The sequence below is a fragment of the Astatotilapia calliptera genome, chromosome 22 (assembly GCF_900246225.1).
Source record: "Astatotilapia calliptera chromosome 22, fAstCal1.2, whole genome shotgun sequence".
NCBI classification, from domain to species: Eukaryota; Metazoa; Chordata; class Actinopteri; order Cichliformes; family Cichlidae; genus Astatotilapia; species Astatotilapia calliptera.
The window spans coordinates 217,255-237,871 of record NC_039322.1 but is presented as its reverse complement, the minus strand read 5'-3'; the positions used below and the strand labels follow the sequence as shown (position 1 = coordinate 237,871).

Here is a 20,617-nt window from a genome sequence, read left to right as displayed (position 1 = left end):
TTACAAAATTCGGTAAATGTGATGCAGTCCTTCCTCATCATCATCATCATCATCACTGTCTCTGCTGTAGTCGCTGTGACTGACGATGGCAGCAGTGGTGGCAGAGTTCAGGCTGTGTTTAGTGTTATCCCGAGTACCAGTCTGAATGTCCTTGATGGCTGCTTAAACAAACCCGAGCGAGATCGATACACAAACACAGAGGTTGTGAAATCACAGAAGGCCCAGAAACATCTGAACTGTGCGCAGGAAAACCTTTGTGTCCAAACAGTGTAAACCTGCAGGTTTGTCTCTCCTGCAGCTCGTATAAAAACTGAGTGGCTCAGACTTGGTGACATGTCTGCCACCATCAGCATTATGAATCTGTGGCTCAACTGTCGCTTCCATTTCCTGTTTGCAGCGCTGGTTCTCAGCAGCTCGGCTTTGACACCTGAGGAATGCAAACCGCTGGTGACGCCGCTGTCTATGGAAGACCCCTCTGTGGTAAGACTCCTCTGATTGCTGCCTAGGTCTGTGGGGTGGGCTGTGGAGTTAACAGGTGAACGTGGTGCTGAAGTCATTGTTTGCTGTGGAGGTTCAGACTGATTTACAGCTTCATCATTAAATAACTGCATCTTAGTTTCCACTGCAGGATGGATAAAATACTTTGGTTATTAAACTGCCTACAAATGTAGACTACACACTTTTATTTGCACTTTGAAGTGGCTGAGTGAAGCTGTTGGAGAATATTTGGTTTTCACTAACAATGTTTTTTCACCTGTCCCATTTGGTTCTTTTGCCATCAGAATTATTGTCTAAAGGCAAAGAAAGATGCCCAACAGATTTACTTTACCAAATGGACCGTGCTGTATTGGTCTGTTTGATTCACCTTTGCTTTTACTGTTTATTTTATTTTCACTTGCTACACACGGGACAGACTTGACTGGGGAAAGAAAAACAGCGGGGAAGAGGGACGGGGATAAAAAAAACTAAAGCCAACAAAATAAGCAGACAAAAAATACAAATATCAATCACCTGGGTCACCTGTTGACAAAGAAAAAAGGGAAAACAAGCAAAGAAAAAGAGCAACATAATAAACAACATCATCGTGATTATCTATGTGAATATAACAGTAAATATGTCTGTGAAAGTTCTCAGTCATCCAGGTCATCGTAGTCTAAGGAGCTTCAAAGAAAAGCGTCTGGACTTCTTTAAGTTGCTTGAAGACGTTTCACCTCTCATCCGAGAAGCTTCTTCAGTTCTAAGGTCAAATGGTGGAGAGTCCCAGATATAAACCCAGTGGGAGTTTCCCCCCACAGAGGGACAAAAGGACCCCTGATGATCCTCTAATCACCTGATTAGTGGCTCAGGTGATTATCTGGGACTCTCTGCCATTTGACCTTAGAACTGAAGATTATTATTATTATTATTATTATTATTATTATTATTATTTTATTGTGCAGCACGTAGGATTGACAGCGCACAGTGTGCTTTGAGGTAGGAGCCAAAAAGGGTGTAGTTTGTGTGTGTGAGCACCCGTGTGTACACCTGTGAGCATGGACGCGCTTGTCTTTTAAAAGGTTCCTTCATGTAATGATCTGCTAGAGGGTGTGGGGGGGCCACAGCCCCGTCCTCCAGGGCATGAAGCAGGTATGGAGGAGATCAAAACTCCAGACATCCAGAGGCCCCCAGAACACAAGAGACCAAGGAAGACCAACAGAGGGGCAGCCGCGCCACTGTCCCAGAAAGAGCTGAGGAGAGTCCCAGATGAGGGCTCACTCAGCAGCCGCGGAGCAGAAGCCAGGGGGGGTTGCAGTGACGCGCCCGTGAGCTGCGCCAGAGTGACCGAGCCCCAGGCCGAGAGGCCGAGGGCACCCCACCCCCGAAGTGGCCCGAGCGAGCCCCAGGCTCCAGGCGCCGATAAGCAGCCACCAGGAGTGAGCCGGTGTGTAACTGGACGCCCATCCCCAGACACAGAACCACCAACGCACCGATGTCTGAGGGCGTCTGTCACTGGCAGGGGAAGTGGTGGTGGGTGGAGATAGGCCTCCAAACCTTGGAGGGCCTGAGGTGTCCCCAGAGAGGTGGCGTCTGATACCCAACCTGACATATAGACACAGACATACAGGCACACACAGACACAAACATCCATTCCCCCCCCTCATGCTCTCATATGCACTTACTCCACACTCAACCAACGTGGAGACAGACATAAAGAGACGCTGTACACACGATCACACTCCCCAAGCGTACTCTACAAACCGGGTCTAGGTGCCCACGCCCCTGGAGGGGGGAACTGCACCCAGACCCAGGTGGTGTTACCCTCTTCCCTGGGGTGGGGAGAAGCAGACTGCCCCGACTCCGCAGCAGCAGGAAGGCCCCACACTCCAGACCGCAGTCGGACGGTCAACTCCTCCTCCTAGCCCCCCCGCCCAAACAGGCAGCAGAGAACGGGGGTGAGAGAAGACTCCAAACCTCCCTCCACCCGCTCATTGTAGTGTTGATGCATGTGTGTTCTAAGGTGCATTTAAAACCCAGGAGGGCATGGAGCTACCTGCCAGAGAGCAGCAGGTAAGCGCATAGCCCCTCCTGCTAGCCCTCAGTGTCTACCTGTATTTAAAATTGAGAGGTGGGCAACGGCGCCAGAGGTGAGGTGTACACCCTGATGGTCTTCTGGATGCCGTGTAGCGTGCCCACCCCCAAGATCGTACATGTATGTGTTATGAGAGTGTGAGTAATGTGAATGTCTAAGTTGTGGGATAAAATTGAGGCTCCACAAAAATGGAGCTCAGCATTGTTAATTTCATGTTTCCTGAGTGACTGAAGCACATTTGAAACAACAGAAGTCGAGCCCTAAAACCCCAAAAATGTGACTAGTATCAAAAGGCTAAAAGTAAAATTACATAAAATCCACCCATCCATTCTCTTCCACTTCCATTATAAGTCAGGGTCGCAGGGAGACTGACATCTATCTCCATTATCACAGGAAGCAGGCACACCTGGACAGGTGTCCAGCCTGTGGCAGGGCTAACACAGAGAAGTGTGTGGATGGAGAAAACATGAAAACAGGAAGAACCCAGCCAGATGGGAGATTCCAGATCTCCTTGCTGTGAGGACACAGTGCTAACCACTGTGTGCAGACAGCGCCCTCTCCTGTCTTATTTAGTTATTGTCAGTAATAGTGATTGTCGATTGATTATTATTATTATTGTTGATTATGATTAGTGACTTATTGACTGGTCAGTGAGATTCAAACAGGGATCTGTTTTCTTCAGGTGTGACAGCTTCCTGTTGGGTCAGGAAGAACAGGATACGAAGCGCTGTCATGTTTTTGGTTTATTTAATAAAACTCATGTAGCAGGCAGCGTGTCAGCTGACTAGGCCACTTCCTTGTCTGTGCAGATGTATGGCAGGGTGAACTTCCTGCTGGGCTACACCAGTCACGACGTCTACAAAGCTTTCCTGAACCTGACCGACAGCTCCTGGGTGAAGATCAGCGCCTCACCAGTGCGCTCTGGGGAGGTCGTCATGTTGCAGGAAAACAGGATGTGAGCTCATCACATGCATCAACATCTGTTACCATTAAGCCCATCCATCCTGCACCAGAGGGTAGCAGGGGACAGCAGAGGGCAGCAGACAGTAACAACACAACAGGGGGCAGCAGGGGGTAATAAGAGGCAACAGAGGGAAGCAAATGGTAACGGGGCATAACAGAGGTCAGCAGGGGGCAGCAGGCAACAGACAGTAACTGAGGGCAAGAGAGTTTCTGAAGTGGGCGTGAGTTTATTCTTTCTCTCTGATGTTCTCAGGAATGGAACCTGCATGACTTCAACGACGAACGTAACCTTTGAAGGAAACACTGCCACGGTGGAAAGTACGCAACCCACTCGACCTGACACACTACAGAGAAGTTCCAACATAAAAGCTGCAAAGTTTTCATGATTCTTTTTCCTGTTCTGTCTCATTTTAGATTAACTTTTTCATTTGTTTCCAGTAATATTGTTTCTTCCATCACTCATATTTTCTCTGAAATCGGTTAATTCAAACAGCTTGATATTTTTCAGTTCTTTTTTCTTCTATCTAAGGTCATTCTAGGGGATTTTTAGCTGCTTTTTTGTTTAGATGATTGTACATTCATCCCCAGGTTTTTGTGTCATTTTCCTGCATATCATCTAAGTTATTTTCAGTTAAACTCTTTGTGTCTGATTTAATTGTCTTTTAATATTAGATTGTGTATTTGTCTCTTGTAAATTGATCTCTGGCGTTTTCCTACGTGAGGTTTTCAGTCCTCGAGGTGCAGTTGGACTTCCTGTTTCAGAAGATCATGTTGTTATTACATGAAATTTTTCTGTTCCCAGTGGCCAACTCCACGTCTTCGTTCTACTTGCTGCCGAGCTGTGACGGCTGCCTCGTCTTCGTGATAAACAGCACGGCTAGAAACACCAAACGTCTGCTTAAATTACTGAAGATCGATATAGATGCCAGCGATGAGTTCGTTGCTCATTCCCTTTATCTTCTGGGTAGGACGAAAATTAGACACAGAAGTTAAAATTCTCATTTAAAATCCAAAATGTTCATCCGTTTGAGTGTTTTTGTTTGCAGGCAAAGAGTCAACCCTGAAGGAGCCGGAGCTGGAACACTTCAAGCAGCAGGCAACATGCTTGGGCTTCTCCGGAGACCCGGACTTCATCTACAACCCAGAGAAAAGTGCTTCACTTTAACTGTTTGCACTAGAATCTGAGAAATCAGTCTGAGGTGAATCAGGTGATGCGACTGTCTGTTTCTCTCTGCAGGTTTCTGTGCTGAAGGTGAAGGTATCAAGATTCCCAATTAGAGAAACCACCTACCATCAGAAACCAAGACTTCACCTGAGAAAGTAAAGAGATCAAAAACATAAAAAGTGTGTCTGCATCTTTTATTCTGGGCTTTTTAATGTAACATGGTTTAAAACCAAAGGTCTGCAGACTGCGATTACAAACACTGGTTTCTGCAGATGAGCAAACAGAAGCGATCACTGAGGAGCTGTAATCATGGCCTCAGTCTTGGCACAGAGGCTATTTTTGGTGAAGCAGCCTCTCCAGGGCTGAGTGACACGTGCTTGGGATTACAGCAATGACTCTAATATCGCTAAACAGCGCAGAATCGCTGCTTTCACAAACTGTTCAAAAGTTATAGTAATTTTAAAAAGTGTTGTAAAAACCTTTGGCCAGCAGCGTGTTAGGGGTTACAGTGTTAAGTAAGGGAATTGCCTTAGCATGGTTAAACACAGGACAGAGGAAGGTACGAACTCTAGCGAGGGTTTCATTTTAACATTATACCAACTAAGTCATTAAGTGTAACTGGATAATGAGGAAATGACTCAAGGACCGTCTTCATAAGGGAGGGACCTAAGGAGGATATCAACCCATCGCCTTGCAGTGTTGGGAAGGTTACTTTTAAAATGTATTCCACTACAGATTACAGATTACATGCCCCAAAATATATTTTGCAACGTATTCCGTTACGTTACTCAATGAGAGTAACGTATCCTGATTACTTTGGATTACTTAATATATTATCATGCTTTTTACAGCTACATGAATGTGATTTATTACTATTACTGAAGGCTACTCTCCACACCAACACCAGCTAGATGTTTAAATCATAACATAAATGAGTAACAGTAGGTGGACATTAGGTAAGGCTGCACTTTTTGCAGCGATCTCGTATAGAAAACTATTCCACGCGTATATAAAACAGGTGAGCGGCTCCAAACCGTGGTAAAGGGACCTCTGACTAATACGTCGGGTTCGTGTCGGCTCGTAGCTGAAAACTAGCTTTACTTTGTTGTCTGGGTCACTTTGCTAGCAGAGACAGAGAGAGGCGTTGAAAGGCTGCTGCAACAGGACTTATTGTTTCAGAGGAAACAGGAACACGGTGTACAGTTGAGTCTTAACAGCTTACTTACAGCTGGGCTCGTCAGGCTCTCTGTTTGGCTGCAGTGGTTGTTATTATATTTACATGCTTCCAGCTCCCGTTTCTGCTCAGTGACAGCTCCTACTTTTCCTTTTTCTCCCTCACTCACAGACACATCACGGGTCCATCCTCCCTGCAGCACAGACTACACTGCCCATCAGGCTTTAGGGCGATGCCTGTAACACTTCCTGTTGCCTTCATATTAAATCATTTAAAAAAATATTTCTTCACGTCATTATGAGACGCGAGATTGAAACACGGGCATTTGAGCCTCTTAATGCGTGTTTTGTTTGGGTTTCCAACGGCGTGGAATTACCAAACATAGAGAGGGCATAGCCGAACATATGAAACAGGAAGTACCGCCGTGTAATCCATTTATTTCAACAAAGTAACTGTATTCTGAATACCACCTTTTTAAATGGTAACTGTAACGGATACAGTTACTCATATTTTGTATTTTAAATACGTAACGGCGGTACATGTACTCCGTTACTCCCCAACACTGTCGCCTTGTTAACAAAATGCTTAACATGACATTAACATGACTTTACAGTCAGAGACTGTCAGTGTACGCGGAGGTCGAACTGGCGACCTTCCGGTTACAAAATGAGCTTCACAACCCCCTGAATTATGGATAATTGAAACATTGGTGTTCATCTGAACAACAAACTGGACTGGACTCATAACTCAGACGCCCTCTACAGGAAAGGGCAGAGCAGGCTGTACCTGCTGCGGAGACTCAGGTCGTTTGGAGTGGAGGGCCCACTCCTGAAGACCTTCTATGACTCTGTGGTGGCCTCAGCCATCTTCTATGGCAAGCCTATTCAAATGGCGGCCCGCGGGCCAAATGCGGCCCAGAAGCAACCTGCGAGTGGCCCTGCCTGTGGTCCTGGCAGAAACATAGAGAAAACGCAAAAAAATTCATTCATTCATTAATTTTTTAAAAAATTAAAAATTCCTACAGCGTAGTGTAGACTGTGAATGCAACACTTCTAGTAGCCTAGCAATATTTAACCCACAATGCACCGTGATGTAAACATATTAAACAATCATCGTAATATATGATGCGACAACAGCATGTCTTTCTCACTCCTAAAGCGCAAAATGAAACTGACAATGAAAACTGTCGGTTTAACCCTGCCTGGACTGACAAATACTTATTCATTTTACCGAGTTTAATAATCTTACAACATGGTAAGATTATTACCATGTTGTAATTATTACCATTATTATTACATTATGGTAAGATGTACTACCAATGTACATGGTAGTACAACAGGAGTTGTACTACCATGGTGAGGGTCCTGTACAGCCCAAGAGAGAGCTGCAGCATCTTCCCTTTCTGCTTCTTGGCGAAGAAGAAAAGGCCTTTCACAGATTCTGAAACGGTGAAATACTGCATGCTGGCCGTGGTGGATGCGGTGAAAAGTGATGAATAAATTAAAGTAAGTGTGACATCTGCTATTAAAAACGTACCCCTGTAGGACAGTTCAAATATTCGTAGAGTTGAAGTTCTGGCGTCAAACGAGTTTGAAATGCTGTTAAATGACCTGAAGAAAACTGATGTAATGTCTATAGCAGGAGATCACAGACAGAACTGATAATGCACAGTTGTGCGTATATGTCCGTTTTTTGGATGGGAAATTGCTCGGCTTACTACCGTTAGAGGGACACACAGCTGGCGAAATAATGTTTGAGAAGATTTCAGCTCTTTTTGAGGAAAATGGTCTGGATATGAAGCGTGTCTGTATACTTGTGACGGATGGGGCTCCATCCATGGCAGGAAAAATGAGTGGTCAGCGAAATATTTATTTTAATTTGAAAGGGAATTATCAAAATGTTTTTTTGTTATTATTATTATTATTTTAAATGTGCAAAAAATTGTTTAGTTATGGCCCCCCTTTTTTAAATGGACCTTTTGGTGTGCATTTGTGAGGTCATCAGATTTACAGGGGAAAAGGAATAAAAAAAAATACTTGTTTTTCAGTACAGTTGTGTGGGTTTGAAATTGATCATGATCTGTTGCTTACTGGCTTCAAAAAAAATATCTGGCCCAGATAAATTCCTTGGTTTGAAAATCTGGCCCAACTAACTTCGTAGTTGAATAGCCATGTTCTATGGTGTGGCCTCTGGACCCAGTGGAGGTGGTGAGTGACAGGAGAATGGTGGCTAAGCTGTCATCCCTGTTGGACAACATCTCCCACCCCATGCAGGAGACTCTGACAGCACTGAGCAGCTCCTTCAGTGGGAGACTGCGGCACCCACGGTGTGGGACGGAGAGATTTCGCAGGTCTTTCCTCCCCACTGCTGTCAGACTCCACAATAAAGACTTTTGCAGCTGATCAAACACACTAACCCACACATGTGCAATAAGACTGCTATATGTGCAATTCTTATGCAATTCTTCTTCTGACGAAGTTGTATTTTTGTATTTTCCTACTCAGTTGTATATAGTATTTGTATTTCTATTTTATTCTATTGTATATATTATTCTATTCTATTTTATTCTATTGTATATATTATTTTATTTTATTCTATTGTATTTTATTGCATTCCAGTGTTTTCTAATTTCTGCTACATAACTTTGCACTTTTGCTGTAACAAAACAAATTTCCCACCTGTGGGACTAATAAAGGTCATCTTATCTTATTTTAAATATATTTACCCTTTGTTGTTTGTTTCTGTTTATCTAAAAGGCAGCATTTCACTCAACTTTGCAACTTAGACATGTGTACACATCTATGTCACTGTCAACATTCATTATCAGAATCAGAATACTTTATTGATCCCTGGGGGAAATTATTTTTTGTTACAGTGCTCCATTTTAAACCAACATTAAGACAAGACAGACAATACGCTAACTAAGAATATCTCTGTTTTATGTATGTTTTGTAACAAAAAATTATTTCCCCCAGGTATTCTGATTCTGATTTATGTGGTTATATTGTTACTGTAATCACTCCTTCTGGCAATTCGTTGTATCCATTGAATTTATGCAGCTCTAGTTGCCATTTTTCTATATGTACTTGAAATAATAAACAAATTCTAATAAAACAAAACAGAACACTTTCACGTCTGGTTGGTTGGATTGGAGGCGGAGTCAACTGGATAGACTCTCCCTGCACAGTTTTCGGTCCACCTCGGCTCGATTCGTGAAGCCTGGGTAATGGAGGCGGGGTTTGTACGAAAACAGTCAAAGGTGAGCGCACCGCCCGCCCATGTTACCGTGGTCCACAGATGTAACGCACTCTGTGGAATAAGGTGAGGGAGCGAAGGTGAGACCGGACGTGACGTATACCGAGTAGAAGTTGCTCTGTCAGGAGGGTACGACGCGAGTTGAAGCTGTGAAAACGTCACATTTTGTTTGTAACGTTTTATTTTCTTCATGTTTCTGATTGGCCGAACCCGACAGCGCGTGCCCGCGGTCTGAGAGGTGAGTGCGCCGCTGTGGCTGTGAATGCTGCCCCGCTCAGAGACCAAAAAGGACATAAAGTTTTAGAAAGTCTTATCGCGTTTGGCTGTCAGTGCCAGCTAGCTCATGCTAAGCTAACGCGGTGTGTAACATCTGTACGGTTCGTGTTGAAGCGGCTTCCCGCTCCGCTCGGAGTTCCGCTTGTTTGGTTTCTCTGCGTTTCTTCCCAGGCCCTCACGAGCTGCTGCGCGTGAACATTAATGACAATTTTACGACAGAAAAAGTTCACAGCTAGCCAGTTGGCTAACAGGCAGCGTAGGCTGCTGAAGCTTAGCGGATGTGGACGGACGGTGGGCGGGACCTATGAACCTGGCGGAGAGGAATGTAAACAGGTAGCACGCGCGTTCATCTGCCAGCGTCAGCGTTCTCCGCGAATCCGCGCCGGACCCGGTAAGCTGACCGGTTTTCGGGAGGAGGGCACGGGCCCGGATGTCGGGGTTAACCGGAAGAGCAGGGTTAACCGGCCGCTCCGCAAGACCGGGGTCAGCTGAGGCTGCCACCCGTGTGTGTGCGAGCGTAAGTCACCGCTGAACCCTTCTCACCTAATTGAGGAGCGTCATGGGAAACAACTTTCCTTCACGTCGATCTTGGGAGTGAAGCAGCCGCCCCCCCAGTACAGGTCACCTGTAAGGCTCGGACCTCAGGTGTACAGCAGCGGTCCAGGTGTCGGTCTGCGTTCTCAGCCACACCCCTGCTTCTCTCACGGTCACAGCTGTACCCCACAGCTTGGGGGGAGCTGCTTCCGTTCAAACAGCTGAGGGTGGATGTGCAGTGTTGACCGTCAAGTGGAGAGTGTGCAGATGTTTATCAGAGTTTACACCTGTGAGGCACACACAATGTTTCTGTGATGTCACAGATCTGAGAAATTAGTGGATGGAGGTGACGCTGCACCGTCACTCGGAATCCATCTTTAAATCAGCCTCATGGCTGCACACAGCTCTGAGCTAACTCCACAACTCAGACACACAGACAGAGACACACACACACACACACACACACACACACACACGTGTGTTTGCTGACTACTTCTTCTGTGTTTCCTCAGGTGTGACTGATGTCAGAGGGCCGTGCTGCGTCTCTTCTCTGCTCAGATTTTCTGCAGCCATGGTTGCTCTCAGGTAGACCGGTGTGTCTGTTTTCCAACACCCTTGGCAGGCGGCGGGCAGGTGATCGTTCTCTCGTGACGATCTCCTGGCGGCCATGTTGGAGCGCCTCCTGCTGTCTTAAAGCCACCCGATGCTGAGGTCTAGTTTCTCTCGTGACCACGTCCGTCTAAGTCATCTCTCTCCACGTGTTGTCATACGGAGTCGTGCCTGTGAAGCCGTCAGCTGATCATGGAGGAGTCCAGGGAGCAGCCTTCCGCCATCGCTGACCTGGAGATGAAATGCGATTCAGAGGAGCCCACTGTCAGCTCACAGACTTTCTCCAAAGAATGCACCTTAAGCGTGACACCAGCGCACCTCAGAACTGACATCCCCAACACAAGTGGCGGCGCCGCTGACAGCCCTGCGCTCGCCAAGGTCCCGATGGAGGAGGAGGAAGAGGCCACACCCACGCCGCCAGAATCATCGCCAAGTCCATCATCTGAAAACATGACTCTAACAATCGCCACCACCACAGAGGAACCCACGGAGGCTGGGGCAGGACCAGGTAGAGGAGGAGACATGGGTGAAGGGCGGGGCCTAAGATGCCCAGAGGATCCCTCATGGTGCTTCTATTGTCCGCAGGTCTGGACGTGGAGGAAAGCTCCTCGGTGGTGACAGCGGGTGGCTCAGACGACCAGCTGGAGTCCACGGACTCGGCATCATTCTCCATCCCCAGCTTGGAGCTATCGGATGGGGTCGTGACAACAGGAAACTCCCTGGACGTGGATGACGGCCTGTCGTCGTCGTACTCGGCGCTGGGTGCGGAGGGCTGCTCGCCATCCACCGAAGTCCCGAGTCTGCAGGACGAGGCGGCGCTGGAAGCTGCCGGTGAGGCGTCCATGTTACTGAAACTGTGCTCAGCCTGGTGCCTGACTGCACTTCTTCTCTGGGTTTATTTTGCGATGACACCTTAGTACTCCAAATAAATGTAACTTTGTTTAGCTGAGTGTGACTGCATTTCTCCCCCTCCCCACAGGGGGTGCTGCTGCTCCTCCTACTGCGGCACCGGAGCCTGGGCCCTCCATGCCAGCGTATTACCTGGTGAAGTGGATCACCTGGAAGGAGAAGAAGACACCCATCATCACCCAGAGTGAGAACGGACCCTGCCCCCTGCTGGCCATCATGAACACGCTGTTCCTGCGCTGGAAGGTGAGAATCACCATCATTTAAAGGGCGGAGCGGCAGGTGGATGTTCATCTCCACCCAGCTGCAGCACACAAATCTAAAGACAACAAGTTGCACTACGCAGGTACGCAAACATCTGCCTGAGAACCTTCAGGAAGTCAGGGCAGGTGTTTCCTGTCTGCGTCGTCATGGTAACATAAGAACCTGGAGGTGCATGTTACGTGTTCCAGCTGTTTGGAAGGGCAGGGCTCAGAGCTCCCAGGTTCCAGTCGGTCTGAGCTCGTTGTTGTCATGCTCAGACTTGCGCCGAAGACCGGGAAAGGTTCAAGTCAGATTTCTAGCAGCTGAAAGGTGGCTTTGGTTCCCAGGGAAGCTGGCCTCGTTAGAAGGCATGGGAGAACCCTTTCCTAGTAGTTCAGGTCCTTGAAATTGTTTTTACTGCACAAAAGGACGCGAACGCGATGCTAAAGTTCAAGCACAAGTTCAGCTCTGTGCCCACATCTGCACAGAGAGCATGCTAACGTTAAGCTAGTCAGACAATATGCTAACGCTAAGCCAGCCAAGAACAAGAGTGATGCTAAAGCTCAGTGTATGCAGACCAGAGCCTAGCAGCTAGCGCCTGAACTTCAACAGGTAACAAGCTGTCACATCATCCTGGTGCAACATCTGCGAGGAGCTCGTCCTGGTACTGTGACAGCAGGCGTGGGACGTAATAAGAATTTAGCAATTCTGATTCCATTATCAATAGAATCTATACTTATTGATCAGATTCGTTATCGAGTCTCAACAAACAAACATGTGGCCCACAGCATGAAATTAGTCTGCATGAAGGTCTTAGATGTGCTGCTTAGTGATGACGGTCACCCTCAAAGCGGAGAATCGATAACGAATCTGATCAGTAAGTATAGATTCTACCGATAATGGATAGTTCCCATGCGCGCTGTCACAGTACCAGGATGAGCTCCTCGAAGATGTTGGACTGGGCTGTTGTGACAGGTCGCCCCGAAGACGGCGGTGGCAGCATTAAATCACAAAGCCTTTGACTTTTCGTTGAAGGGTGTGTCTGCGGCACTGCAGTGCATGAAGCTCTTATAAGTGTTCTCCCAGACTTCCCGTGCTTGGTGGGATCTACACCTGGACGCATCTAGAATAGTCAATAACACTCACAGCGACCCCTAGTGGCAACAGGAAGTTAACTGTTAGAACCATGTGGTGTACGTGAATCCGGTGCTGTGGGTTCACCTGTGCTTCGCCTGTGGCGGCCGCTGGCCTCAGGTAGTTGAGCAGCTAATGAGACACTTTGGATGAACCGTTATGTAGACCGTGGTTTCAGATGTTCCTCTGAGAACCAATCAGAGCACTCTAAAATGATGTAACTGTGCAGACGTCTGTGTCGTCGTAAACAGCTTTGATCTTTTTTAGTGAGGGACAGAAGAGGAGACACCGGCACTCACGCTTGATAAAGTTTATAAATGAACTGACCTGTGTGTGTGTGTGTGTGTGTGTGTGTGTGTGTGTCGCGCCGCAGGCCAAGCTTCCTGCTCAGACTGAGGTGGTCACCACAGAGGACCTGATGGCTCACCTGGGTAAGAGCGACTGTGGGTAATGTATCAAACGTATCGATGATGAAATTAAACGTGCCGGGTAGCAGGAGGCTGGGCGCTCGCTCGTAAACATGGAGGGTCCACGTTAAGTAGACGATGAGTTCGCTCCTGGCACAGCTGTCGAGAATGATACTGTCCGCGGAGGTCACATGGTACACGGTCTGCAACACGTCGGGTTAAACCAGGATTCTCACCTGTGAGTGTTTGAGCTGGTCAGGTCGTGGCGGGCTGTCCTACTGACGATGTTCCTGTGTGTGCGTTGTTCAGGAGAGTGTGTGCTGTCCGTCACTCCTAGACAGAAGGCCGACGGCATGGAGCTCAACTTCCAGCAGGTACCAAGGAAGCACACGGACATGCTGGTTCCCATACACGCTTTCAATTAGCACGCCGTTTTGGGGAGGAGACCATAACGTGGGCGTGTGTGTTTGCAGAACATGAGCGACGCCATGGCGGTCCTCCCGAAGCTGTCTACGGGGCTGGACGTCAATGTGCGTTTCACTGGCGTCACGGACTTTGAATACACGCCCGAGTGCATCGTGTTCGACCTGCTGGACATCCCGCTGTACCACGGCTGGCTGGTCGACCCTCAGGTGAGTGTGTGTGAGCGTAAACGCAGGACTGTCCAGGTCCTTAACGAGGTTTTAACAATGCAAGGTCAGCGGTTTGACCCCCAACTCTTCCAGTCTGCTTGTTGAAGTACTCTTGAGCAAGGGATCAAACCCCGGAGTTTCTCCCGAACCTGTGTGAGCTCTGGATAAAATGCTCTGAATGATGAAGCAGGTGATTGGCTCGTTCAGCCAATCCCCATGGGTACCGTCAGCTGATTGGCTGATAGAGCTGCAGATGAAGCAAGAAAATTAATAAAATGTTCTGACATTAAATTATCAACACAATAGACAGAAAGATATCAGGATGTTTAGAAAACAGAATATTTATAGAATGAAAGAAAATATGAACAAATGAAGGAAAGTATTAATAAACATGAATATTAATAAACTGTCTGGAAAAAGTGTTACGGCCTCAGCTGGGCCTCCTGGAGTTGCCTGTGTGGGCGTGTCCTAGCGTCTTCATGCCTTCGGTGACAGCTGACTGCTTCTATTAGTAACTGAACTAAAAGAGACGGACGAGCCGCTATCAACATTTAAAGAAGCAGAACAAAACTCAAGCGTTGGTCAGTAAACTGAAAAGTCAAAAAAGGATTGGTGACCAAACACACTCCTCTCCACCGAGTAGGAGCCAACAGTCACAAAACACAGCTCACTACCTGCAACCACTAACATGGCTCTCTGGCACCAGAGCTCACCTGAAATACTTTTAATTGCTGAAAGGAGTGAGCTGTTCAAAAGGTGGCAGCTGAGGCAGGAGAGACGGTAGGACACGCCCACACAGGCAACGCTTGGGCCGTAACAAAAGTCAAGTGTTGGTCGGTGCCAGACTTACTAGTTGTTTAACCTAGTTGTTAAAATGTTAATTGATTCCTGATGCTGGTAAAATATCATCTTAAATGTTATGCAGCTATCTGCCACCGGACGGCGCATCGTTGATGACACACCTGTTAATCTCATCTCTTTGTTAGAATAAGATCGTAGTTACAAACAGCGGTTCTCCGTCAGGAGGACGGGCTCTGTCTTAGGAGAGTTCAGTCGTTATGAGGGGTTCAGAGCAGAGCCACTAGTCCTCCACATCACAAGGAGGCAGCTAAGGCTGTCGCCTCCTGGGCACGGTGTTCCTGCCAGGCATGTCGTACCGGGAAGAGGCCCGGGCTTGGAGATTACATCTCGGCTGGCCTGGGAACGTCTCACGTGTCCCCGGATAAGCTGGGGGTGGCGTGGAGAGGGAGGGCCCTGCTTCCCTGCTGCTGCCCCCACGACCCAACTTAAGATGAGCGGGAAAAAAACGGATGTGTAATTTATTGTTTTCTTATTTTTAGATTTGAACTAGGGCTGGGCAATATGGCCTAAAATTCATATCGCGATATAATTTGAAGCACGTGCGGTAACGATATATATCGCGATATATTCTTTTCTTCTGTATAACGTATTTTCCACACTATAAGGACTTAAAATCCTTTCATTTTCTCAAAAATCGAGAGTGTGCCTTATGTATGAATTCTGGTTGTGCTTACTGACCTCAAACCGATTAAATCTGTTAAAATGTTTTAGTACAACTTTGGTAAGCCGCACTGCTTGATGGCTTGTCAGAGCATTACGGCAGTGGCGTTTGCAGGGTTACTGAAGTTGGGCTAGCTGGTATATAATGTTGTGCTACGTGATTGCTAGCGACACAGCTATGTTAGCATAACATTAGCACAGTGAAGCTGCAGGATGAACGCTAACTTTTTTTCCACTTGACAAAAGTTAACGTGAGGGATTCTGGTGGTCAGGGACAAATGCAATCGCATAGCAGGATGCTGTACACGGGCCAAACTTCAGTCAGGAGAACAACTGAGATCATTCATCCACAATACGAGGTTAGTTATTAATATACAGTAACAACATGGGAACAGAGCAGCTGTGAGAGAATCCAACATTTATGAATCAATGTTACGGAAGTGCAGTTTTTGGCTTTCCCCACATTTCAACAGTGCTTAATCTCTTTACTGTGACTGTCGCCCGCCATAATTTGCAGATGATAATGGTTGTAGCCGCTGCGATGCTTTCGACCAAAACGGGCGCAGTTTGATGACATCATCAACATGCGCTATCGCGGTAGAACGGTATAGTCAAAATCTCTACCGTAGGCCAAATTTATATCGTTTATATCACCCACCCCTAGTTTGAACTGAAGTGGCTGTCAAGCGTGCGTCATTCATATTGCACGACACACTTTTAGTTTAGCGGACGTTAATCTGTCATATTTGAGTAACACATGAACATCTTTTGTAGTAACATGTTTTCATATCATAGTTAACATCGGTTTAAGTGTTTCTCTCCTTCATTGTCTGTCTGGAGTGTGACGTGTAATGTTGATGATGCTGCACAGTGAAGTGGCATGATTGCAGGTTTTTAATGTCCATGTGGGATTTTTATTTTTTGTGACATGGCGCGATCAGTCAGACTCTCTGTGGCCGCCCACAGGACAGAATGATGTAAAATTCCTGATTGTGTGTTCAGAGTCCAGAGATGGTGGCTGCTGTGGGCAAACTGAGCTACAACCAACTGGTGGAGAAAATCATTGACTACAAACACTCTGCAGAAAGCAGCCGAGTCAGTGAAGGTAACGTGTTTGTGCACAGTACCCAATATGTACACGATGGCCCGAACATAATAATTGTGCACGTCTGTGCCGGGCAGGCCTGGTGGCGGAGCAGTTTCTGGAGTCGACGGCGACTCAGCTGTCGTATCACGGCCTGTGTGAGCTCAACGCGACGGCCAGAGAGGGCGAGATCTCAGTGTTCTTCAGGAACAACCACTTCAGTACCATGATCAAACACAAGGTGGGGCTGTACACACTGCAGTACCATGACCAGACACAAGGTGGGGCTGGTAATGCACTTGTCTCCTCTCTCAGGGGCACCTGTACCTGCTAGTGACAGATCAAGGCTTCCTGCAGGAGGAGTCTGTGGTCTGGGAGTCGCTTCATAATGTCGAGGGTGATGGAAACTTCTGCGACTCCGATTTCCGGCTGTGTCATCCTCCTCAGAGAGCTCCACCCACCCCCCACCTGCCACCCAGCGCCCAGGAGCAGCAGCGGCAAATTGACCAGGTGAGCTCACCAGGTAATATCATTGCCACCGAGCACTTTGGCCCGTTAGCACGTCTCTGATGGGTGTTGTTGTGGGTGTCAGGACTACCTTGTGGCAGTGTCCCTGCAGCAGCAGCAGGGCGGGGCCCCGGGGCCCCTCAGTGACCTGGAGTTGGCCCGGCAGCTCCAGCAGGAGGAATATCAGCAACAGCAGCAACTCCAGCAACAGGGTTCAGTGCAGCAGGTAAGCTCACCTGGAGACAAGCCGGCAGACTGTGGGCAGCACTTGTAGGCCACTGCTATCACACCTTAATCCAAAATCAGGTCTCAAACAGGACACACTGAATCATTGGTGTGGAACCGGAACCTTAAAGGGGGCATGAAACTCTGCACGTGAAGGCTTGTTTACATCACAGAGCCCAGCTCGTCGCTCTGGTAACCACCTGTCACCTGACTCAGGCTCTCCTCCACAGTCCTCATTTATAAAGTGTTGTACAAACACAGCTAACAGCCACTTCCTGCTGCAGACACAGACAGTAAAGTGACCGTAGATCCTGGTTTAACATGAACTGACTGCTGCAGCGCTACAGTGATCCCCTCACACTGATGGTCAGCTTCACTGTCCTTTCCTCTGAGGTATCGATCCTGTCACTTGTTAGCTCAGTCTGTTAGCCAACCACGTGATGTCACGCTGCGTACTGACAGGAGAGGGCGCTGTTTTTAAAACTTTCAGCACTTATTTGTTAAACCCGGCTGAGTTACATCAGTGTCTGAGAGCAGGTGTCAGTGAGCCTTCATGCACATAGTTTCATGTCCACTTTAAAACACCTGAGTTAGCGTTCAGAAGACGAGTGTGAATTATTAGAATAAGTAGTTCTGACTGCCACGTAAATGTCACCATGAAAAGATTTTTTTTATTGATCTCAATGTGACAATAATAACCGTGACATGAGGTGATTACACTGTGTTATTGTTACGGTGTTCCAGGTCAGAGGTCAGGGGGCACAGCAATCCAGGAGAAGAGACAAGGACTCAGACTGCGTCCTTCTGTAGACTCTTCAGCAACGCCGCCATCATTGTCGTCTGTCACGCCGTCGGACTCCTGTGTGTCTGCGGCGGGCGGGTGAGGGGTCACGTTCGATGCCAAACCTCCCAGCTTCCCCTTTGTTTCACAGGTCAAAGGTCTTTAGGACGCGCTCTTTGCCAATGTCTTTATTAACCATTAATAAATATCGGACAGCGATGAAGTGATCAGACGGAGCTGTGGCTGAAACAATGACCTATGACTCTGCAGCTGTGTTATTTCGCAGCTCCTACTCCTCTGTAGGCTTCCTGAAGTTGACCAATCAGTAAAGTCTTAAAGGGGAGGAGCTAAAACGGTCAGAAACAAAATGTTTTAGCTCCTCCCCCTTTAACCCAGTGCTTGCTAACCCCGCCGCCTCCTGTGGCTGCGGTTAAAATTCCTGAAACGAATGGAAACATGATTCCTGCCTCTTTCAAACTCGGACAAATTTAACTTCGTACAAACCAAACGACTGAAAGCTGCTGGCTCTGTGTAAGGATATGCCCTCTGTGACATCACAAAGATCCCAGACTAGGACAAAACAAAATGTTAAGAATGGATGTTTCCTCCAAATTATTGAAAGTAAGTGTAATTAAAGATAAACACCTGAGCGCTGTTGTGCTGTGTGTATTACTGTACGCTGTAGCTGACGAGCACCTTCAGGCAACTGTTGTAATTTGGCGCCGTGAAAGTTAAACCATGACATCGTGTTCCCACGACGAGGACGGAAAAATTAGGGTTTGTCTGTTTGGCCTGACTGAAGGAGCCGATGGTGATGTGACACGGCAGGCCATTATTAACCTCGAATGTGACGGCTCCGTAGCGCTGCTTTAGCTAAAAACGGGTCTTTCACTGGTGTTTCCTGGGACCAGTTTGACCAGAACCTCCCAAATATTCAGTCTGAAGTTGTGAAAGAAAAATAAGATCCTGTGATTCTCCGACTGGTTCTTTGTTTCCCTGCAGATTAAAACGAGGTCGTCACGGTTGTGACATTTGACCAAATTATGACATCAAAGTTTGGATTAAACACGTAAAAAAAGACATTTTGTTTTTCTGTAAACATTAACCACGACTGATTTCATCACCAATAAATTTGGCTTAAAGGAACAAATGTAAACGCGCGTTGAGTTTCATGTCCCACAGATTCATGATTGAGTCACTGGTTTATTTTGTCCTCTTCACTTGCAGTGACTCAGTTTTTAAACTTGAACTAAAGTCTTGATATAAAACTTTTACCTGTAAATGATTTTGTGGCCGTCATTCACAGTGAGTGGACAGACCAGCCGTGACGTCGTGGCTGTTTTCTATATTTTCTCTTAAATCTGCTGTGGAAACAAACCTAAAACTCAGGACGTTTGAGGTGAAAACCTGCGAACTGTTCGTCTCTGAGTTCAGACTTGGTGCAGTTTCTTCTTCAGATCAAACAAAGAATTAAGAACCTGTTTAACGCCACAACAGCGTTCCCGTCATGCCTGTCAGGGTTTTAGGCACGGACGGCAAAAAGATGGACGTACCTACTCTGACGCCACCTGCTGGTTAGTGAGATCGTCACTGCAGAACAGCAGTTCACGTAACCTCTTTGAAACCAGGCGGGTCCACATTTCGCAGATTTGTTCGTGTGTCATTAATCACCCATGCAGAGCTTACTCACCTCTATAGGGCCTGAAGTCTTTGCAGCTACAGCTATCGCCATCTGGTGGCCTTCAGATAGAACGCAGGCACTTTCTCTCTGGCTTATTTTTTTTCATACCTGGACGTCACCTCCATGTTTTTATCGTCTGTGGTATTTTATTTATTAGTTTAGTTTTCTTTGGTGTGACTGTTGGCCCGCCGCTCTGTTCAGGCTTTGTTTAATCTGCCGTCCTGTCAGATCGTCAATAAAAACTCTGAATTTGACTTCAGTTTCATGGATTTGTTCACAAACATTAACATGCGGATTTTGTTCTTGTTATTCTGGATCACCACAGACAATTTCAAACATTTGAACACCATCGCCTTTACAACTAATTAGTTGGCAAACTTTTTTAAATTTAGTTTATAGGAAACAAAGAATGCAGACCAACATTGTTATGTACGCCTGTGATCATAGAAAAATCCGAATTGTGACTTTTTTTAATTTTTGTTATTTTCTTACTTTAAAGAGAAGAGTCTTTCAGATCAGAGGCGTCCAACTCCAGGCCTCGAGGGCCGGTGTCCTGCAGGGTTTAGAGCTCACCCTGGGTCAGCACACCTGAATCACATGATTAATTCATTGCCAGGCTTCTGGAGAACTGCAGGACATTTTAAATCATCCGTGTTGGATCAAGGACACATCTAAGACCTGCAGGACACCGGCCCTCGAGGCCTGGAGTTGGACGCCTCTGGTGTAGATGTTCGTAAACATAAAATATGAGATGCGAAATTTCAGATTTGACTCTTTTTAAAGTTAATTATGCACCAGTTAGAAAAGTGATTTAAAACCAGTAAGTATCTTACACACTGAGAAAGCACACAGGTGCAGGTCAGAAGCAGGTTTCAGGTTTATTGAATAAGTTGCCATGCAGTTAGTCAGGACGTGACAGATGGACTCTACATGATGAGAAACGGGGACACA

At 46.9% G+C, this 20,617-nt stretch overlaps 2 protein-coding genes across 6 annotated transcripts; both read left to right on the top strand.

Annotated features, from left to right (window-relative positions):
* The first annotated feature begins 290 nt into the window (after nucleotides 1-290).
* On the top strand, nucleotides 291-4,876 carry LOC113015239 (uncharacterized). The gene is made up of 6 exons (XM_026157189.1): nucleotides 291-480; nucleotides 3,379-3,524; nucleotides 3,786-3,850; nucleotides 4,335-4,496; nucleotides 4,579-4,683; nucleotides 4,770-4,876. The coding sequence occupies exons 1-6, from the start codon at nucleotides 334-336 to the stop codon at nucleotides 4,808-4,810; spliced, it is 666 nt and encodes a 221-aa protein (XP_026012974.1). The 5' UTR covers nucleotides 291-333; the 3' UTR covers nucleotides 4,811-4,876.
* Nucleotides 4,877-9,150: 4,274 nt separating this feature from the next.
* On the top strand, nucleotides 9,151-19,920 carry mindy1 (MINDY lysine 48 deubiquitinase 1). Of its 5 annotated transcripts, none has more exons than XM_026156187.1 (12): nucleotides 9,151-9,192; nucleotides 10,449-11,053; nucleotides 11,131-11,376; nucleotides 11,525-11,697; nucleotides 13,202-13,259; nucleotides 13,545-13,609; nucleotides 13,709-13,867; nucleotides 16,391-16,493; nucleotides 16,571-16,713; nucleotides 16,788-16,982; nucleotides 17,065-17,205; nucleotides 17,949-19,920. In XM_026156187.1, exons 2-12 carry the CDS (start codon nucleotides 10,738-10,740, stop codon nucleotides 18,012-18,014), a joined length of 1,665 nt encoding a protein of 554 aa, XP_026011972.1. In that variant the 5' UTR covers nucleotides 9,151-9,192; nucleotides 10,449-10,737; the 3' UTR covers nucleotides 18,015-19,920. The 5 variants fall into 5 exon arrangements, with proteins under 5 accessions (XP_026011972.1, XP_026011971.1, XP_026011969.1 ...); XM_026156186.1 differs by having other exon boundaries at nucleotides 9,183-9,206; XM_026156184.1 differs by lacking the exon at nucleotides 9,151-9,192 and adding an exon at nucleotides 9,213-9,364.
* The last annotated feature ends 697 nt before the right edge of the window (nucleotides 19,921-20,617 follow it).